Source organism: Rhinoderma darwinii, chromosome 2, assembly GCF_050947455.1.
Source record: "Rhinoderma darwinii isolate aRhiDar2 chromosome 2, aRhiDar2.hap1, whole genome shotgun sequence".
Taxonomy (NCBI): Eukaryota; Metazoa; Chordata; class Amphibia; order Anura; family Rhinodermatidae; genus Rhinoderma; species Rhinoderma darwinii.
Genome location: NC_134688.1, coordinates 186,247,794 through 186,268,340, shown reverse-complemented (window position 1 = coordinate 186,268,340; position 20,547 = coordinate 186,247,794). Strand labels below are relative to the sequence as shown.

General features: G+C 41.7%; 1 protein-coding gene across 2 annotated transcripts in view; it reads left to right on the top strand.

The window, feature by feature from the left end:
- TMEM131 (transmembrane protein 131) overlaps nt 1-20,547 on the top strand; it is a 218,173-nt gene that overhangs the window by 176,248 nt on the left and 21,378 nt on the right. For both annotated transcript variants that reach the window (XM_075852597.1, XM_075852596.1), the window contains exons 28-31: nt 13,999-14,185; nt 17,338-17,523; nt 17,929-18,087; nt 19,804-20,393. In XM_075852597.1, coding sequence (XP_075708712.1) covers nt 13,999-14,185; nt 17,338-17,523; nt 17,929-18,087; nt 19,804-20,393 — 1,122 coding nt within the window. The remainder of the gene's footprint in view (nt 1-13,998; nt 14,186-17,337; nt 17,524-17,928; nt 18,088-19,803; nt 20,394-20,547) is intronic.

Genomic DNA, 20,547 nt, shown 5'->3' with positions numbered 1-20,547 from the left:
ATATATCCACATATATATAATATATATAGCAATAGCGGTTTATTTTTTTGTTAGCGGTAGTGTAGATATATATAGCAGTTAGTTTGTGTGTTTTATAAAAAAAAAAAAAAAAAAAAAATTTGTTTAGTTAGTGTTAGTGTTAGTTACGTTATGGCGAGGAAGTTGTTTAGCGCCGAGGAGGCATACGCCATGCTGTGGTCTGAGTCGGAGACCGCATCAGAGATGGCGTCCGAGATGGAACCTGTTTTAGGTAGTGACGATGACAGCGTCACTTCAGGTTCATCTTCAGGGGACGTTGTCCCTGATGCAGTCGAAACTGCAGAACATGAAAGTGCAGGGCCAAGTAGCGCTGTAGCACGGGACAGCCTGGTCCCTCCAGTCCAGGCTCTTGTATGGGCACCTGCCCCATCTTTTGGGCCTAGAATCCACGGATTTACGGCCACTCCTGGCATAACCGTGGACAATACAAATTTTGTCCAAATGGATTACTTCCATTTATTTATAACGGACGACATCCTAAATCAGATTGTCCACGAAACAAATTTATATGCCACGCAATATATAAGGCAGAAACCTTCATCCACCCATGCCAGAGATTGGACGCCCACCAATTTGCAGGAATTAAAAAATTTTTTGGGGCTCACCCTAAATATGGGTATTGTCAAAAAGCCCTCCATTAGGTCTTACTGGTCAACAAGACCCGCCCAAGCCACCCCAGTATATTCTGCAGTAATGCCCAGGTCTCGTTATGAGACAATAATGAGGTTCCTCCACTTCAATGACAACGCACAGGCCCCCCCAAGTACCGATGCAAACCGGGATCGGTTGTTCAAAATAAGACCGCTAATAAATTCCCTGAATAATTTATTTCTGCAACTCTACACCCCTGAGCAGAATGTAAGTGTGGACGAATCCCTCCTCAACTTCCATGGCAGACTTAGCTTTCGCCAATATCTACCTTCAAAAAGGGCAAGATATGGCGTTAAGCTCTACAAATTGTGTGAAAGCGGGTCAGGATATACCACCGCCTTCAGGATTTATGAAGGGCGGGACCGCACAATAAATGTTCCTGGATGCCCCCCTGATCTTTCCACCAGCAGTAAGATCGTGTGGGAGATAATGCAGCCTCTGCTTCACAAGGGGTACCACCTGTACTGTGATAATTTTTATTCCAGTGTGCCCCTGTTTAGGCATTTGCATGCTGCAAGGACTGGGGCATGTGGTACCATGCGCAAAAACAGAATTGGTTTTCCACAGCAATTAGTGGGGAAGCGCATGGTAAAGGGGGACTCCTGTGCTTATGCATCTGAGGAATTGCTGGCGGTCAAGTTCAGGGATCGCAAAGATGTGTATGTGCTAAGCACGATTCATACCGCAGGAACAGTGGCAGTGAGGGAAAGAGGGGCAACATCGGACAAGCACAAACCAGTGAGCGTGTCCGAATATAACAAGTACATGGGGGGGGTGGATTTAAGCGACCAGGTTTTACAGCCCTATTTAGTAAAACGCAAAACTAAAACCTGGTACAAAAAGGTGGCCATTTATTTGTTACAGGTGGCCATCCACAACTCATTTGTGCTCTATAAAAAAAACAGAGGCAGAGACACATACCTGGATTTCCAGGAGAAAATTATTGAAGGCCTCATTTTTGATGTTCAGGACACCCGAGAATGCCCCCAGTCTGAGGATGTCACGCGACTGACTGAAAGACACTTCGTCAGTCGGATTCCCCCAACAGCAACCAGAAGCAACCCCCAGAAAAAGTGCCGCGTCTGCAGAAAAGACGGGCACCGCAAAGATTCCCGATATTTCTGTCCCTCATGTCCCTCGCAACCAGGCCTGTGCATTGAGCCATGTTTTAAAAAATACCACACTGTTCTGAATTATTAGATTTTAGTTAATTTGTTGAAAATATATTTGCCCTACATTACGTTTTTATTTTTCCCCTGATTTTACTCCAAGGGTGAGGGAGGGAATGGGTGGGGGGTGGATGTCATGTTTGATGTTTTCTAAAGTTCATCTGCTGGAGAGCTCCATTTGCATTAACCTGAAATTTCTTATTTTAGAAAACCCCAAAAAATAAATTCCCATTATACCCCTAGATGAATATTTTGGGATCTCTGCTTCGAGAGCAGATATTTTGGAAGTGTTATAGAAACTCTGTTGAGTTTTGTAAAACCAGCTTTGAAAAAAAGCGATTTGTGAAATAATCTTCTTCTATCGTCCGCCCTCCTACATCTCTATGTGATAAATAAGGCCCACATATTTGGTATCCCCATGCACGGGAGAAGTGGCAGAATGTGAACGGAGATTAATTTTGACCGTGGTCTATACCGTGTGTGAAAAATGCTGGTATAAACTGACGCATTTGCTAAAAAATTGCTAATTTTATTTTGATCCATCTTATTCAAGAAACTTTCAGAAGAAAACGGGACTGTCTAAAAATATGATAAACCCCTTGAAGGAAACCTTGTGGGGTCTACTTGTGTGAATGAAGTCATTTATGGGGTGTTTCTAATGTTTCAGCAGCATTAGGCCCCCCAGAAAACAGTATGCTGCTATAAAATCAAGTGCAGAATTCCTGGACCGAAAAGGCCAAAAAGCCTCCTTTTATGCCAAGCCCTGGCACATGCCCGTGAATAAAGCACACATATTTGGTATCCCCATGCACGGGAGAAGTGGAAGAATGTGAAATGCGATGAATTTTGTCCGTGGTCCATTTTGTGTGTGAAAAAGCTAGCATAAACTGGCGCAATTGTTAAAAAAAAAAGGTAATTTTATTTTGTTCCATCTTATTCAAGAAACTTTCAGAAGAAAACTGGACTGTCTAAAAATATGATAAACCCCTTGAAGGAAACCTTGTGGGGTCTACTTGTGTGAATTAAGTCATTTATGGGGTGATTCTAATGTTTCAGCAGCATTACACCCCCCAGAAAACAGTATGCTGCTATAAAATCAAATGCAAAATTCCTGGACCAAAAAGCCTCCTTTTATGCCAAGCCCTGGCACATGCCCGCACAGCGAATAAGGCACACATATTTGGTATCCCCATGCACGGGAGAAGTGGAAGAACGTGAAAGGAGATGAATTTTGGCCGTGGTCTATACCGTGTGTGAAAAATACTAGCCTAAACTGACGCATTTGCTAAAAAAGTGCTGATTTTATTTTGTTCCATCTTATTCAAGAAACTTTCAGAAGAAAACTGGACTTGCTAAAAATATGATAAACCCCTTGAAGGAAACCTTGTGGGGTCTACTTGTGTGAATGAAGTCATTTATGGGGTGATTCTAATGTTTCAGCAGCATTAGGCCCCCCAGAAAACAGTATGCGGCTCTAAAATCAAATGCAAAATTCCTGGACCGAAAAGGCCAAAAAGCCTCCTTTTATGCCAAGCCCTGGCACATGCCCGCACAGTGAATAAGGCACACATATTTGGTATCCCCATGCACGGGAGAAGTGGAAGAACGTGAAAGGAGATGAATTTTGTCCGTGGTCTATACCGTGTGTGAAAAATACTAGCCTAAACTGACGCATTTGCTAAAAAAGTGCTGATTTTATTTTGTTCCATCTTATTCAAGAAACTTTCAGAAGATAACTGGACTTGCTAAAAATATGATAAACCCCTTGAAGGAAACCTTGTGGGGTCTACTTGTGTGAATGAAGTCATTTATGGGGTGTTTCTAATGTTTCAGCAGCATTAGGCCCCCCAGAAAACAGTATGCGGCTCTAAAATCAAATGCAAAATTCCTGGACCGAAAAGGCCAAAAAGCCTCCTTTTATGCCAAGCCCTGGCACATGCCCGCACAGCGAATAAGGCACACATATTTGGTATCCCCATGCACGGGAGAAGTGGAAGAACGTGAAAGGAGATGAATTTTGGCCGTGGTCTATACCGTGTGTGAAAAATACTAGCCTAAACTGACGCATTTGCTAAAAAAGTGCTGATTTTATTTTGTTCCATCTTATTCAAGAAACTTTCAGAAGAAAACTGGACTTGCTAAAAATATGATAAACCCCTTGAAGGAAACCTTGTGGGGTCTACTTGTGCGAATGAAGTCATTTATGGGGTGATTCTAATGTTTCAGCAGCATTACACCCCCCAGAAAACAGTATGCGGCTATAAAATCAAATGCAAAATTCCTGGACCGAAAAGGCCAAAAAGCCTCCTTTTATGCCAAGCCCTGGCACATGCCCGCACAGTGAATAAGGCTCACATATTTGGTATCCCCATGCACGGGAGAAGTGGAAGAATGTGAAAGGAGATGAATTTTGTCCGTGGTCTATACCGTGTGTGAAAAATACTAGCCTAAACTGACGCATTTGCTAAAAAAGTGCTGATTTTATTTTGTTCCATCTTATTCAAGAAACTTTCAGAAGATAACTGGACTTGCTAAAAATATGATAAACCCCTTGAAGGAAACCTTGTGGGGTCTACTTGTGTGAATGAAGTCATTTATGGGGTGTTTCTAATGTTTCAGCAGCATTAGGCCCCCCAGAAAACAGTATGCGGCTCTAAAATCAAATGCAAAATTCCTGGACCGAAAATGCCAAAAAGCCTCCTTTTATGCCAAGCCCTGGCACATGCCCGCACAGCGAATAAGGCACACATATTTGGTATCCCCATGCACGGGAGAAGTGGAAGAACGTGAAAGGAGATGAATTTTGGCCGTGGTCTATACCGTGTGTGAAAAATACTAGCCTAAACTGACGCATTTGCTAAAAAAGTGCTGATTTTATTTTGTTCCATCTTATTCAAGAAACTTTCAGAAGAAAACTGGACTTGCTAAAAATATGATAAACCCCTTGAAGGAAACCTTGTGGGGTCTACTTGTGCGAATGAAGTCATTTATGGGGTGATTCTAATGTTTCAGCAGCATTACACCCCCCAGAAAACAGTATGCGGCTATAAAATCAAATGCAAAATTCCTGGACCGAAAAGGCCAAAAAGCCTCCTTTTATGCCAAGCCCTGGCACATGCCCGCACAGTGAATAAGGCTCACATATTTGGTATCCCCATGCACGGGAGAAGTGGAAGAATGTGAAAGGAGATTAATTTTGGCCGTGGTTCATACCGTGTGTGAAAAATGCTAGCATAAACCGACGCAATTGTTAAATTCTTGCATTTTTTTCCAATTTTGCCCACTTTAGTGAAAAAAAAAAAAATGATATATACTGACAAATGCCACTAAAACAAAGCCCTATCTGTCCTTTAAAAAGAGTGTAAAATTCAAAGATGAACTTTATTCACCTGCTGAGTTATAGTCATGTAAAGAAGCGCATAGCAAAATTGTGAAATTTGCTCTGGTCATTTAGCTGTAAAACAGCCTAGTCCTTAACCGGTTAAAAAGTCAGGCAAGATCCTATCTCTATTAATCTGCGAACTAGTCCCTGCGCTCCTAACCTCCTTTGACGACCTTACAGTGTTAAGGTCTCCCCCTAGAATCAAAAACCTAGTGCGATCCTGCTGGAGTTGGGTTTCCAAATGACCAAAAAAACCAGTGTTAACCGTATTTGGGCCATACACATTATGAATACTGATGGTTTCCCCTGCATGCTCCATCACCAGATGGATACAACGACCCTCGTCATCCCGCTCCTGGGACACCAGCGTAAACGCAAAATTTTTATGTACCAAAATTATAACTCCCGCCTTACCCTCCCTTGCCGACGAGCCAAAAACCTGACCCACCCAGAATTTTTGCAAATACTTAAACTCCGGCTCGGTAAGGTGAGTTTCCTGCAATAGGGCCACATCTGGGTGCAATCGTTTCATGTGTCTCAAAAGTTTGGTCCGTTTCTGTGGGGATCTCAGCCCTTTAACGTTCCAAGAGACTATTTTCATGTTATTGGGCCATGTATAAGATGAGCTAAAGTGCCTAAAAGTCGTGCTAAGTTCGGGGAGTCAGATCCGTCCTTTTCCCAGAGCCATGTATTAACATTAACAACATAACCAAAACCCGGCTTATAAGCCAGAACCAAACTCCATGTCAAGGCCAACCGGCCCTTATCTAACAAAACCATAAAATCACCTACGGCAAGGGTTAGCAACCCCTTAATACCCACTGGTGTACGTGACTTCACTTTTTTCTGTTATGTCAAAACACGCCCCTCCCTCCCCCTCCCCCCCAGCCTGCATATATGGCTCCTTCCATGAGGAAGTAGCACCTGCCCTTGCCACCTCATTACCTCCTTGTCGCCTGTGCACACTTTTATACATTCCCATATCGTCAATTTAACAGCCTAGAGTCTGTTTGGATTATATCCTCACATATCCACATGAATCTTGCTTCGCCTCAAGGTTTCCCTACCTCCTTTTCCCAGATCTCCTACCACAATTTCCCCCAGTCCGCCATCTGTGACAGATATAACTAATCCCTTGCGTGGGGGAGGCATTGTATCATTCCCGGTCGATCCCGCCCACAAGGAAAAATCTCAGAGCCTGATCTAACTCCCTCACTAATCCCCTATAGTGAAAATGCAGGGAAATACCAGAATGCATACATTTCAACCTTGTAACATTGTATCATTATAACAATAGGTCAACTCTTTACCGGTACAGAGTGGTAAGACCGCCAAATATCTCCCTCCAAACTTTCAAATTATCTGTAAACTTATCTGTAGCCGGTCGGAATCTGCAATTGGTCTACAGCGTCCACAAAATCACATCAGCTTAAATAAAATGTGCTGAAAAGGACTTAGTCTGTCAATCAGGAGACGTGGATCGGGTGCGGTCCCGCGTTCGCCTCTGCGGTTTCGGAGAGTCCCCTCCATTTCCGGCTCGACCCCCCCCCCCCCCCGGGATCTTCCAGATGTGGGCATTAAAGCTTCTGCCCAGGTTCGCTCCATATTTAGTCGGTTCCGTTTGGCTTCTCTCGACTTGCGATTTTGGACTGTGTACTGGACTGTGACGCTCCTCTTGCTGGGGTCTGTGCCTACAAAGCTCCGTAAGTGCGTCCTCCGCTTCCTGTGGCGTGGTGAAAACCTTCTTCCGCCCGTTCTCTTGAAACACCCGGAAGATGGCTGGGTACTGCAGGTTAAAGCGTATTTTCGCTTGGAACAGCGCGGTGCAGATCTTGCTGAAAGCTCGCCTTCGTTTTGCAACCTCCGCCGAGAAATCTTCAAAAAGGAGCACTTTCATGCCCATTATTTCCAAAGGACGGGATCTGCTGCGGAATGCTTTCATGAGTGCCACCTTGTCATTGTAATCCAACATCTTAAAGATTACTTGTCTGGGACGTAGCGAACTCTGGTCATCTGTTGCTGGGGGGTTTCTGGGGTCCGGCCCCACTCTGTGCGCCCTCTCCACCCGGCAGGGACGGGGAAGACCTAAAGCTTCTGGCAATGTCCTCTCACACACTCGTTGCAAATCAGAAGATATCACCGCTTCTTTCAGCCCCTCCAGTCGCAGGTTGCTCCTCCTGGAGCGGTTTTCCAGATCCTCCACCTTGTCCCCCAACTGCGTAGTAACAGACAGCCACCCCTCTAAGTTTGGATTGCAGACGCTCATTTTCATCCTCCAGCAGCGTCATACGCTGTTCTAACTCATCAGCTCTGATAGTGACTTGTGCCAGCTCCGCATGCACGCGGTTTAGGGAATCTTGCACCGTTTTTTCCAGCGCCTTTTGCAGGTCTGGCGCTATCTGTTTGGCTACTTCACGGGCCAGGGCTACATAATCAATGGCTGCAGGAAGAGCGGACATTATGTGTTCTGTCGGGCTTGAAAGCTGGGACTGATGGTGCTGCAGCTCATCTTCCTGTGTGTATAGCAGGGTCGCAGTGGCGGGAAGCGCCGCCATCTTACCTCCCTTTACCACGGCTGCGGCTGAGTCTTCCCTGGCTGGCTTCTGAGGAGGTACCTGTCCATACAGGCACCACCGGTGATGTTTCCGTGTGCAGGGCTGGTGACTTCACCGCTGATTGTCGTCGCCGAAGCGACTATTGCGAGCAAACGGGCTGGACGGGAGCGGGAGCTCAGTCACTCGCGTCCTGCATCCCCAGCGCCGGAACCGGAAGTCGAAACAAATGTCAATGTCCTAGTCAAATACCAAGACCTCAATCCAATTGAGAATCTGTGACATGATTTGAAGACTGTACATGACTTGTACAACAACGCAACCCGTGGAGTTGGAGCACTTTTGCTTGGAAAAATGGGAAAAAATTCCATTGTCTAGATGTGATAAGCTAGTAAAGACCTCCCCAAAAGATTCACAGCTGTAATTGCAGCAAAAGATTGCTCCCAGTTCTGACCTTCAGGGGGTGATTACTTATACACATTAAGTTCTCCGCTTTTTATATTAATTATGGTTTGTGTTATAGTAAAACATATTTTTGCATCTTAAGTTGTAGGTATGTTGTGTAAATCAAATGCTACAAACCCCCAAAGAGATCAATATTAATTCAAGGTTCTAATGCAACATAACAGGAACAGAACCACTGACATGTGACGTGAATAACAATTATTATTATTAAATTGTGATGTCTAGAGAACTTGTGTGTGTGTGTGTGTGTGTGTGTGTGTGTGTGTGTGTGTGTGTGTGTGTCGGCACCAGGACTTCAAGACGGATGAAAAACAGGGTGGATTTATTCACCTCAAACACAGCAACGTTTCGTTTCAACAGGAACCTTTCTCAAGCCATCACAAACTAACAATGGTGTCAAGTATAAATAGAGGGAACATACATCAGTTAACAATCACATCATTAAATATGTAATACCCATTAAAAATGTGTGCAATACAAAAATATTATAGATTTTGGTATGCAAGTGAATATCTCTGAATTTTTGGAAAAAAACGTAATATAAAGTGATACATATATATCAACAGTCATGTGACAATATCACAAACAGTGTTAATAAGTGTCATTAGGGTAATATGGAAGGAGGCAGGGGCCAATTAAATCCAGGTGAAAGTTAAGTAAATTGAATAAACTTACAGTAAACAGTCTGTATGGAATGTCCACATAACCAGCGTGTGAATTCCGCGCGCGTCTCCAGTGCGCATGCTCAAAGATGGCGTCCAGACCGGATGTAAAGTCCGGTGGAACGCATCAAAGCGAGCAGCTAACACTGCGCATGCGCGAACACGGAACTTGCGTTCCAGTGTCAATGCGCCGGTGCCAGCATCATCCGAAAGTGCTAAATAGATTACAAAGTACTGCAGTGTATAATATCTATACCTGCATATCGTTCACACCCTTTGTTTGGTGCTGCAATGCACCCACCATCGAAATTGGTGGAATATGCAGAGCAGCACAAAAAACACCATCTATAGTGATCGCCATACAGTGGCAATCAGCGTCGGGTACATCATAGACCCCGTCCACAGATGTGATAATAGTCACACTAGGAGCATCTAAAGGGACCCCAATTGGACAGATAAACATCATCCCATCAAGGGATGTAAAATATGTCGGACAGATAAGATGTCCAGACAATAGCAACCATCGGATCCCATATGTTTAGATTGCATGTTTGAAGCTGGTGTAATAAAGAATTTTTTTTATTTTTTTTACTTTTATATATAGAATCAAACGGTGTAGAAGAAGATCTTTCAATTTTTACTTTGTTAATCTATGTAGCATGGGTTGCAAATGAATAATGTAAAGCAGCCACATCGCATAGTAATAACATCACAAAAAACCACGCAGGACATTACATAGAGGCTTATACTTGAATGACTGTAAGCTGATTTGATGATCCCGATGAATGGGCCTCCGCTGCCTTCCAATAACCTTTCATTGTTTGACAAAATACTGTGTATCTAAAAGTACAAAAAAAGATAAGTACACAAACAAAAATTACCAAACAATATTTGTAAAGACAAACACAGTACAATAAAGAATAGAGTTAAAAAATATACATATCTAAATATCGAGTCAAAATTAGACTCAAAAGGACCTATTTCCATAGTATATACAAAGGTAACACCAACTACACCAGAAAGGACGCCGGCCGTAAAAATAACCCCCAAGATCATGGAGAACAGACCCCTCACTATATTAGATATGTGGGCCACAGGGATATTCTATATTCAATCCCTTGGGAGACATAGGATCTAACCTATAGATCCACTCAAGCTCTTTTCTTTTGAGAGCCAAACCTCTATCACCACCACGTCTCAACTGAGGCACAGCATCAATGACTCTGAATCTCAATTGTGAGAGACCATGTCCCTTCTCCACAAAGTGTCTAGACACAGGCAAATCCTGCCTCTTAGTTTTAATATTAGACTTGTGGTTCCTCAACCTGAGGCGCAATTCATGAAAACTCACACTTATATTTATCAAATGAGTTGCAAAATGACTAGAAAATATAGTCAAGACATTGACAAAGTTTGAAATAATAATTTTCTCCTTCAAACTTTGCTTTCGTCAAAGAATGCTCCATTTGCAGCAATTACAGCATTGCAGACCTTTGGCATTCTAGCTGTTAATTTGCTGAGGCAATCGGGAGAAATTTCACCCCATGCTTCCAGAAGGCCCTCCCACAAGTTGGATTCGCTTGATGGGAAATTTCTTGCGTGCCATACGGTCAAGCTGCTCCCACAACAGCTCTATGGGGTTGAGATCTGGTGACTGCGCTGGCCACTCCATTACAGATAGAATACCAGCTGCCTGCTTCTTCCCTCCAGATTCTCAACTAGCTCAAAGTAAGGTCAGTTTTATAGCTCCTCTAAACAGCAAAATTGTTTACAGCGGTGCTAACATAATTGCACAAGGGTTTTCAAGTGTTTTCTAATCATGCATTAGCCTTCTAACACAGTTAGCAAACACAATGTACCATTAGAGCACTGGAGTGATGGTTGCTGGAAATGGGCCTCTATACACCTATGTAGATATTGCATTAAAAACCAGACCGTTGCAGTTAGAATAGTCATTTTGCACATTAACAATGTATAGAGTGTCTTTCTGATTAATTTAATGTTATCTTCATTGAAAAAAAACTGCTTTTCTTTCAAAAATAAGGAGATTTCTAAGTGACCCTAAACTTTTTTGTACGTATGTACACCTTTGCATTCCATGGTTTTTCTTTTAAAGATTTTATTTACTACATTGTAGAATCATATTGAAGACCTAACTATGAAAGAACACTTAACCCATTACTGACCGCCAATACGCCTTTTCAAGGCGGCCACTAACTGGCTTTATTCTGATGCATACGCCTTTTCACGGCGCTGCATCAAAATAAATCTGCGGCGCCGGGAGTAGTTAAAACTCCCTGTTCTCGGCTAGCTGAGAACTTGGGGCAGCACTTCACTGCGGCAGGCCGTATAAACCCTTAGATGCGGCGCTCAATAGTGAGCGCCGCATCTAAGTGGTTTTGGTGAGAGGGAGGGAGCTCCCTCTCACACCCCACTGGCACCCTGCTATGAGATCGCAGGGTGCCAGTGTCTTCTATGGTAGCCGAGGGCTTAATAAAGGCCCCCCCAGGTCTGCCTGTAGTGGATACCTGCTATGTCATGCCTCTGGCGTGGCGTAGCAGATGCCTTGTCGTTGTAAATGGACAGACAGTAATACACTGCAATACAGAAGTATTGCAGTGTATTATAAAAGCGATTGGATGATCGCATAATGAAGTCCCCTAGTGGGACTAGTAAAAAAAAATAGTTTAATAAAGTTGTTATTAAATAAGTGGGAAAAAAATGAAAACCCCACTTTTTCCCCTTACAAAATGCTTTATTATGGGAAAAAAAAAGTTGAAATCCTACACATATTTGGTATCACCGCGTCCGTAACAACCCCAACTATAACGCTATTCTGATATTTAACCTGCTCGGTGAACGCTGCAAAAAATTAAATAAAAATCAATGCCAGAATTGCTGTTTTCTGTTCATCCTGCTTTCAAATTTTTTTTATAAAAAGTGATCAAAAAGTCACATGTACTCCAAAATGGTACCGATAGAAACTACTAGTCGTCCCGCCAAAAAAAACCCTCATACAGCTGCATCGGTGGAAAAATAAAGTTATGGCTCTTCAAATATTGAGACACAAACACATCATTTTGAAAAAACAGTTTTTACTGTGTAAAAGTAGTAAAACATAAAACTATATAAATTTGGTATTGTCACAATCGTAACGACCTGCTGAGTTATGTTATTTATACTACACGGTAAACTGCGTAAATTAAAGACGCAAAAAAAGTTAATGAATAAATTATATTTAAAAATACAACTTGTCCCGCAAAAAATATGTCCTTATACAGCTATGCCGAAGCAGAAATAAATTTATAGCTCTTGAAATAAGACGATGGAAAAACGTTAAAAATAGCTTGGTCATTTAGTAGTAAACAAAAAAGTGTTAAACAAGAATGTTTTATCTTTTAGATACTTCAAAGTAGCCCCCTTTTGTTTTGATGACCGCTTTGCACGCTCTTGCCATTCCCTCAATCAGCTTCATGAAGTAGTCCTTTGGAATGGTTTGTAACCGTTTTGAAGGAGTTGGCTGCTTTTCCTTCACTTTGTGATCAAAATCCTCCTAAACCATTTCAATTGGGTTAAGATTGGGTGATTGTGCAGGCCATGTCATCTGACGCAGTACTCAATCGCTCTCCTCCTTGGTCAAATAGCCCTTACGTAGCCTGGAGGTGTGTTTGGGCTCGTTGTGCTGTTGAAAAAAAATGATGGTTCCACTAAGCGCAATCCAAATGGGATGGCAAGTCGTTGCAGAGTGCTGTGGTAGCTATTCTGGTTGTATTCCTTGAATTTTGAATAAATCGCTAACCGTGTCATTAGAAAAGAACCCCAACACCATCACACCACCTACCTACTCAATGCTGCATGGTGGGAACCACACGTGTAGTAACCATCCTCTCACCTTTTCTGCGTCTCACAAAGATATGGCGTTTGGATCCAAAAATCTCAGTTTGACCCATCAGACCAAAGTACAGATTTCCATTGGTCTAATGTCCATTCCTTGCTTCTTGAACCAAGAAATTCTCTTCTTATTTTCCTCAGTAGTAGCTTCTTTAAAGCAATTCCACCATGAAGACCTGATTCTCGCAGTCTCCTCTGAACAGTTGGTGTTGAGATGTGTCTGGTACTTTCTCTGTGAAGCATTTATGTGGGCTCTAATATGAGGTGCTGTTGTTTTTGCGATTTTAACGCTGGTAACTAACAAACTTATCATCTGCAACAGAGGTAACTCTTGGTTTTCTTTTTTTTGGGGGGCGGTCCTCGTAAGAGCCAGTTTCATCATAGCGTTTCATGGTTTTCATGACTGCACCTGAGGACACCTTGAACTTTCTTGAAATTTTCCAGATTGACTGACCTCCAAGTCTTAAAGTAATGGTGGGCTGTCGTTTCTCTTGCCATAATGTGGATTAGAACGGTAGTTGCATAGGGCTAAACACCCTATGGAAGTGCACAATACAACTGAAGTTCTCAAACACATTATGAACGCAAGGAATTCAACAAAATAACTCTTGACAAGGTATAGTCGGTGATTGAAAACCATTCCAGTTGACCTCATGACGCTGAATGAGAGAATGCCAAGAGTGTGCAAAGCTGTCATCAAAGCAAAAGGGGGCCACTTTGAAGATGCTAAAATAAAAAACAAATTCTGCTGCTTTTAAAAAAATTTTGTTTACCACTTAATTCCATGTGTTCCTTCAAAGTTTTCATGTCTTCAATATGAATCTTCAATGAAGAAAAAAATATATATATAAAAAAACATAGAATAAAAGCATTTTGACCTTTTACGATCTACAGAGGTACCTTCACAGATTCACAAGCAACCTGATGAAAGGTTGTAATCCACCCAGAACGTTGCTGCTTAATACTTGATCTATTCTCACCAGCGGTGTTCTATGGATCTTGCTATGAATTTCACTTGAAGCATACACAAGGTGTGAATTGCTGTTTCATTTCTTTATTGATTTAAGTCGAACATTGTTGACCTAATATGTGTTTCTAAACTTTCCACAGCTTTGCCTTTTTATAAATGTGATCGCTTGGGCTTTCATACTTGAATTGTTCTTTAACTCTCGTTTCCTTTCATTCAGAAATAAAGCCCAGAGAGCCAAACTTCACTCTTAAGAGAACATTCAAGGTGGAGAATACAGGGCAGCTTCAAGTCATAGTTAAAAGCATGGAAATCAGCGGGTATTCCTGTGAAGGTTATGGATTCAAGATATTGAATTGTCAGGAGTTTGCACTAGGTCCCAATTCCTCTAAGGAAATTGTCATATTGTAAGTAAAACATTTGACATGTTCTAAAATTTGCGCAAAGCATAAACCAAGTTCCTTCAGAAAGTTTGCAGATATGCGCAACTTCCATTTATGTGACAAGTGGATGTTCTAGTTTACCTTTTCAACTTTATGCAATTTCTAAAAATGTATTAGTAATTCACCATATAATATGCTATATGTAGTAATATTGTATATGTGCAATTATAAGATTGCACTGTAAGTAGATAAAAATACCCTGAAAGGGGAATTAACATGCTTGACCCCGGTAGAGAATGTAGTGTTTCTTGTCTTAAAGTTGGCAAACTGCTTTAAAATGGCATAAAGGAATCATTAAAATTGGCTTAACCGCCGAACAGTCAAATTAAAATCGAAAAAAAAATAAAACCTCCCGAAAATGTCACCATTTTTTTATTCATTGTAGCTGTATGAGATCTTGTACTTTGCAAAACTAGTTGTAGTTTTTATAGGAACCATTTTTGTGTACGGCAATACCAAATTAATATAGTTTGTTATACTTTACTACTTTTGAATAGTAAAAACGCTTTTTGTACAGAATGACTTTTTTCTATGTGTGCATTCCACGACCAGTAACAAACTTTACTTTTTCTGTCCACTGAGCTGCACGAGGGTTTTTTTTTTTTTACAGGATGACATCTAGTTTTCATTGGAACCATTTTGGGGTACATGTGACTTCTTGATAACTTTATTTTATTTTTTATTTCTGTTTTGGTGAGTAGCGATGAACAGTAAACAGCTATTTTATTTTCATGGCGTTAACCTAGCGGGATAAATAACAAATTTATTTTAAAGTACGGGACGTTACGGATGCAGCAATACCAATTAGGCCCCTGTCATATCGCGCTTGTGCTATCCGCCGAGCGTATACTTTTTTATACTTTTTTATAAAAACGTGGACCATTGAAAACTTCTACAAACGTGTAACATTTTCTGTTTACCTCTGTTGTTGATAGTTGAAGCTTTTTTTTTTTTTTTTTTTAAACTGAACATACAAACTTATAGCATTACATTTGCATACGTTGTCCATTGAGAACAATGCTAAAAAATACTTTACGTCGCATATACGTTTTTTGAAGTACAGAATAGCGTAGCAGACTATACTTTTGAGTACTTTCAAAAACCATATCCCAACGTAAACCATGACAAACATAGACCAAATGGATGCTATTTTGGTCTACGTTTGACCCGTTCTAGGCTATGTATAAGCCGAGCTATACGTTTCAATACTTTTTTTAATGTTTTTAAAAACGTATACGCTTGGAGGATCGCACAAACGCGATGTGATTGGGGCCTTGACTATTTTCTTATTTTTTTTTCTCATTAAAAAAAAACATTGTATTTTTCTTCTGTATATCCACTTAGGCCCCAGGCACATGAATGTATTTTTTTCATCCCGTAAATACGTGTCCTTTGTCACACGTATTCGACCAGTATTCCACCCGTATTTACGGACCCATTTTCTCTGCACTAATTGGCAGCCAACCTTCTCTCTATCAGTGCTGGATAGAGTGAAGGAGCAGCCCTTTCAGGCAGAGTTTCGTGAGTGGAACGCATCGATTGTAAGTAAAAGAAATTCATACGTACCCCGGCCGTTGTCTTGGTGACGCGTCCCTCTTTTGACATGGTCTGACCTCCCTGGATGACGCGGCAGTCCATGTGACCGCTGCATCCTGTGATTGGCTGCAGCGGTCACATGGGCTGGCCAAACTGGAGGAAGAAGCAGGGAGTTCTGGGTAAGGATTAACTTTTTTTTATTACCGGTTTTGAAGTAACTTTAGACATCTATATTGTGAGCGCCGTGCATGGTACTCACTGTCCAGGGTGCTGAAAGAGTTACTGCCGATCAGTGCAGCCCCTTCTCTCTGTCCCGCACTGATCGTTTAACTCTTTCACCACCCTGGACAGTGACTATGTCCTGACGTCGCCTACCAATGCTCCCGTACTTACGGGTGCACACATGTAGCCACCCGTAATTGTGGGAGCCCCATAGACTTCTAAGGGCCTGCCCGTGCCGTAATTACGGCCTGAAATAGGACATGTTCTATATTTTTCAACGGCCAGGGCACCTTTCCATAAGCAAACGAAAGTCTATGGGCCAGTAATTATGGCTGTTTTTACGTTCGTGTGCATTAGGCCTAAGTCAATGCTACCTGCGGTATCTATGGCATCTGAGGGTCGACCGACTGGTTCATTGACTAAAAAAAAAATAAGACACGATGTGTAACTCTTGCGCCTCATGCACACGACCATGTGTGCCGGCCGATTCACCCACTAAAGTGAATGGGTCCGTGAAGACTATAGGGTGCCACTCGGATGCCGTCAAAAATGGCCGGAGTCGCACAACGGTCATGTACATGAGACGTTAGGGAGCAAGTATGATTGATTGGGGGGGTGGTATCATGAGTAAAGGGCTTTACTGTGCATTGAATGTATTCCTGCTTTATGATTTAGTGCTTATTTTTTTACTTTAGTAATCTGTCCTTTGACTCCATTCATCTCAATCTGAATAACGAGAACTAGTCAGTAGGTTCCTTACTAATAATCACTTTTTCCTTTGTTTGGATGTTCCTACGGAGACCTGTAAACCTGGCAGGCTTGTTAAGCATGTTTCCCTCTCCTGGGCAGTCAAACCGCAGAACTGCGGAGAAATTCAGAGAAGTGGATAGATGTTCAACTTCAGCCAAGGACAGAATTTCCTTTCTCTGGTAGAGCTATTATTGAAGCTCCTATTTAATAAACACTTGATCCCAGACAGAAACTTCCCTACTTGTTTCTGTGGTGGAATTGGCTGCCTGCCTTGAAGAGACCTCTATGCTTGACAGATATTGCTTTCTCCTAGGTGAATGTGGGAACGCTTTTATATTTTTGTTTTTTTTTTTTGTTTTTTTTTTTATTGCCAATGTAGACTTTGTCCGATAAGGCAGTGAACTTGCTGACAAACACCTTTTTTGTAGGGAATTTTATTTTATTTTTTTTATATAATTAGCGTATTCTCTTGGTTTATTTTTGTTCAAAACCATAATATCTAAATTACACGTCAAAGCACTGAATATATTCGATATTATTCATGTGTATGTAGTTTAATTGACACTCCCTGATGGTACACCATAAACTGTTCTTTCCTTTTTCTCCAGGTTTACACCAGATTTCACCTCCTCACGAGTAATTCGTGAACTGAAGATTGTTACAGCAGGAGGCTCTGAATTTGTTTTTGTACTAAATGCATCCCTTCCATACCACATGCTGGCCTCCTGTGCAGAGGCGCTACCACGGCCCAACTGGGAGTTGGCACTGTATGTAGTTATCTCAGGAATTATGAGGTACCGTAGTGGAATCTTCACCTCTTCGCTATCACTGAATTATTTTTAAACATACTTCTTCTACGTTCCCATTCTGTTTATTAGGTTTACATTGGAAAGGCTATTCTCAGGGTGTAGTTGAATTGCTTTATTTAAAGGGGAATTTAAATGAATCTGAGCAGAGCAACTACTGAGATGTGGGGAAGAGGAGGAGGCACAGAGGGAACTGAGAGATTTGTCCTGTCTCATCCTTCTGTCCATGAGCTCCTATCCTGAGAGTTGGGCAGACAATGCAGGAGAGGTTTTTCAGTTTTCTATGAGCCCCCCCCCCCCCCCCCCGTCCTTTACTCCAGCAAATATTTTGCATTTAATATTTTTGTGTGCATTTTAATTAAAATTGTGGGATTTTTTTTCTTTTCTCGTCAGTTTGCTGTTTCTTTTGGTTATTGGAACAGCTTACTTAGAAGCTCAAGGAATATGGGAGCCGTTCAGAAGGCGACTCTCTTTTGAGGTATCAAATCCTCCTTTTCATTTGGGCCGACCCTTTGATCTCAGAAGGATAGTCGGCATATCAACAGAAAGCAAGTAAGTTATTATTGCATCTCAGTGTTTTAAGTCTGTTAACTCTTCCTTTGTAGAGTGACTATTGATCACTTCCTTTGGGTTCTAGATTAACATCTCTATGCCATCCAGTCTCTGCTATTTACAACTCTAGATTGTAATATCTTATTAATCTCCTTACCTGTAACAATATATTCAATATGTGCCCTCCAAGAGCATTAGTACTGTGGGCTGGGCACGGTTCCAGACAGAAGCGTCCCCCAATAATTTACCACAAAGGCAGCTCCATAATATATGAACAACCACAGAGAAGAAAGAAGAGCTTATAGCCAATATTATGTAAAAGATATAATTTTATTAACACATATGACAAAACAAAGTTTAAAAGTTAATGGAAGGACAAGACCCTAGTATAAAAATAGGAGCGATTACTGACGCTCGCAGTATAGAGTAGTGGGTATCTGCATCACCGAATAATGGTCATATATAAACTCAAATAGGGTAGGTTCCCATATTAAGACGTTAGTAAACCATACAACAGTATAGTACGTCAAGTAATAAGGTAGAAGAATGAGAGACCAATGATTAAAGTAGAGTGCTAATGCATAGATAGTGTTTAGAGCAGATGGCAATAGCTTACCCATAGATGTAAAGACAGTGTTCAGTGCTCGCTCCAGCACAGACCCCCAACGCGCGTTTCGCAAGAAGGTGCTTCCTCAGGGGCGGATGTGTTGTGTATGTTCTGTAAATTGCTGCCCTTATGTATTATCACGTAATAGAAATGGCGCAGTGTGATGACTGTCGGCGCATCCCCTGTGACACACCTGGAAGCGAGGACCGCCCTACATCCGGCTCCAGGCACTGGAGCGCACATTCGGATTCCCGACGCGTTCCGGTCCTCGCTTCCGGTTGTGTCACAGGGGATGCGCCGACAGTCCATTATTCTGTGATGCAGATACCCACTACTCTATACTGCGAGTGTCAGCAATCGCTCCTATTTTTATACTCGGGTCTTTCTCCTCTGGTTGTTTCTGTAACAATATATGTATAATTAAGACTAACCTCGTCCAAATTTTTCACAAACTTGAATTGTTCATACGCATGCTGGGGCCACTATTATTCAACTTATTTATTAATGATATAGAGGATGGGATTAATAGCACTATTTCTATTTTTGCAGATGACGCCAAGCTATGTAGTATTGTTCAGTCTATGGCAGATGTTTGTGAATTGCAGGCTGATTTGAACACACTAAGTGTTTGGGTGTCCACTTGGCAAATGAAGTTTAATGTTGATAAATGTAAAGTTATTCCGCTGGGTACGAACAACCTGCATGCATCATATGTCCTAGGGGGAGCTACACTGGGGGAGTCTCTTGTTGAGAAGGATCTGTGTGTACTTGTAAATCATAAACTCAATAACAGCATGCAATGTCAATCAGCTGCTTCAAAGGCCAGCAAGATATTGTCGTGTATTAAAAGAGGCATGGACTCGCGGGACAGGGATGTAATATTACCACTTTACAAAGCATTAGTGAGGCCTCATCTAGAATATGCAGTTCAGTTCTGGGCTCCAGTTCATAGAAAGGATGCCCTGGATTTGGAAAAAATACAAAGAGCAACAAAGCTAATAAGGGGCATAGAGGATGACTAAGGGGGGACATGATTAATTTATATAAATATATGAATGGCACATACAAAAAATATGGTGAAATCCTTAACTCCATTTTTTGTGTTTTAGCTTTAATTCTGCTGGAAGTGACTCAAACAATGGCTCTAACAGAGGCTTGTATAGTGTGAATTCCAACGTAAAAAACACTAGTAATCACAAGCCGAGCTACCCAACATCCAGCGTACACAGAAATGCAGCGGATGTGGAAACTGTTAGAGCAAAAAACTCCAGTGTATCTAGCAGAACGTCAGTACAAGTGTCTACAACACAGCCATCTAGCAAAACTTCCTCCTTGACCACAGACTCTAGCGCTGCTTCTCACAGTTCATCTTTATCCAGGCGCATGCGAGGAATAAAACTAAATCTTGCACCACCACAAGGACCAGGCTTACAGGAGCAGCTTGTGCCAACACAACCACCAACCGTGCCTCAGACACAGCCAGAGCAAACCGCAGATATATCCCGAACAGGGACCTCTATCTCTTCTCACCCAGAGTACTTTGGAAATAGTGGCAGTGGTGGTAATACTAGGCACAGTTCGGATGATGCAGATATAACTAATCTCATAGAAGTAATGGATAAAGATTTTGACAATTCTGAACCCCCTCCATCAGATGTGTTTATAGAACAACCTCCATCTCCAGCAGCAAAAAGTAAAGGTAACAACAACCTGTTTTATTGGTATTTTAAATGTCAAAGGCTTTAGTTTAAGCTGTAAGCAAAAAATATATTGGCAGTTTAATTTGGAAACACGATATGTCGTCATTTTCAAGAACTAAAATTAGCATTACAATTTCGGAAAAAATATTTTGC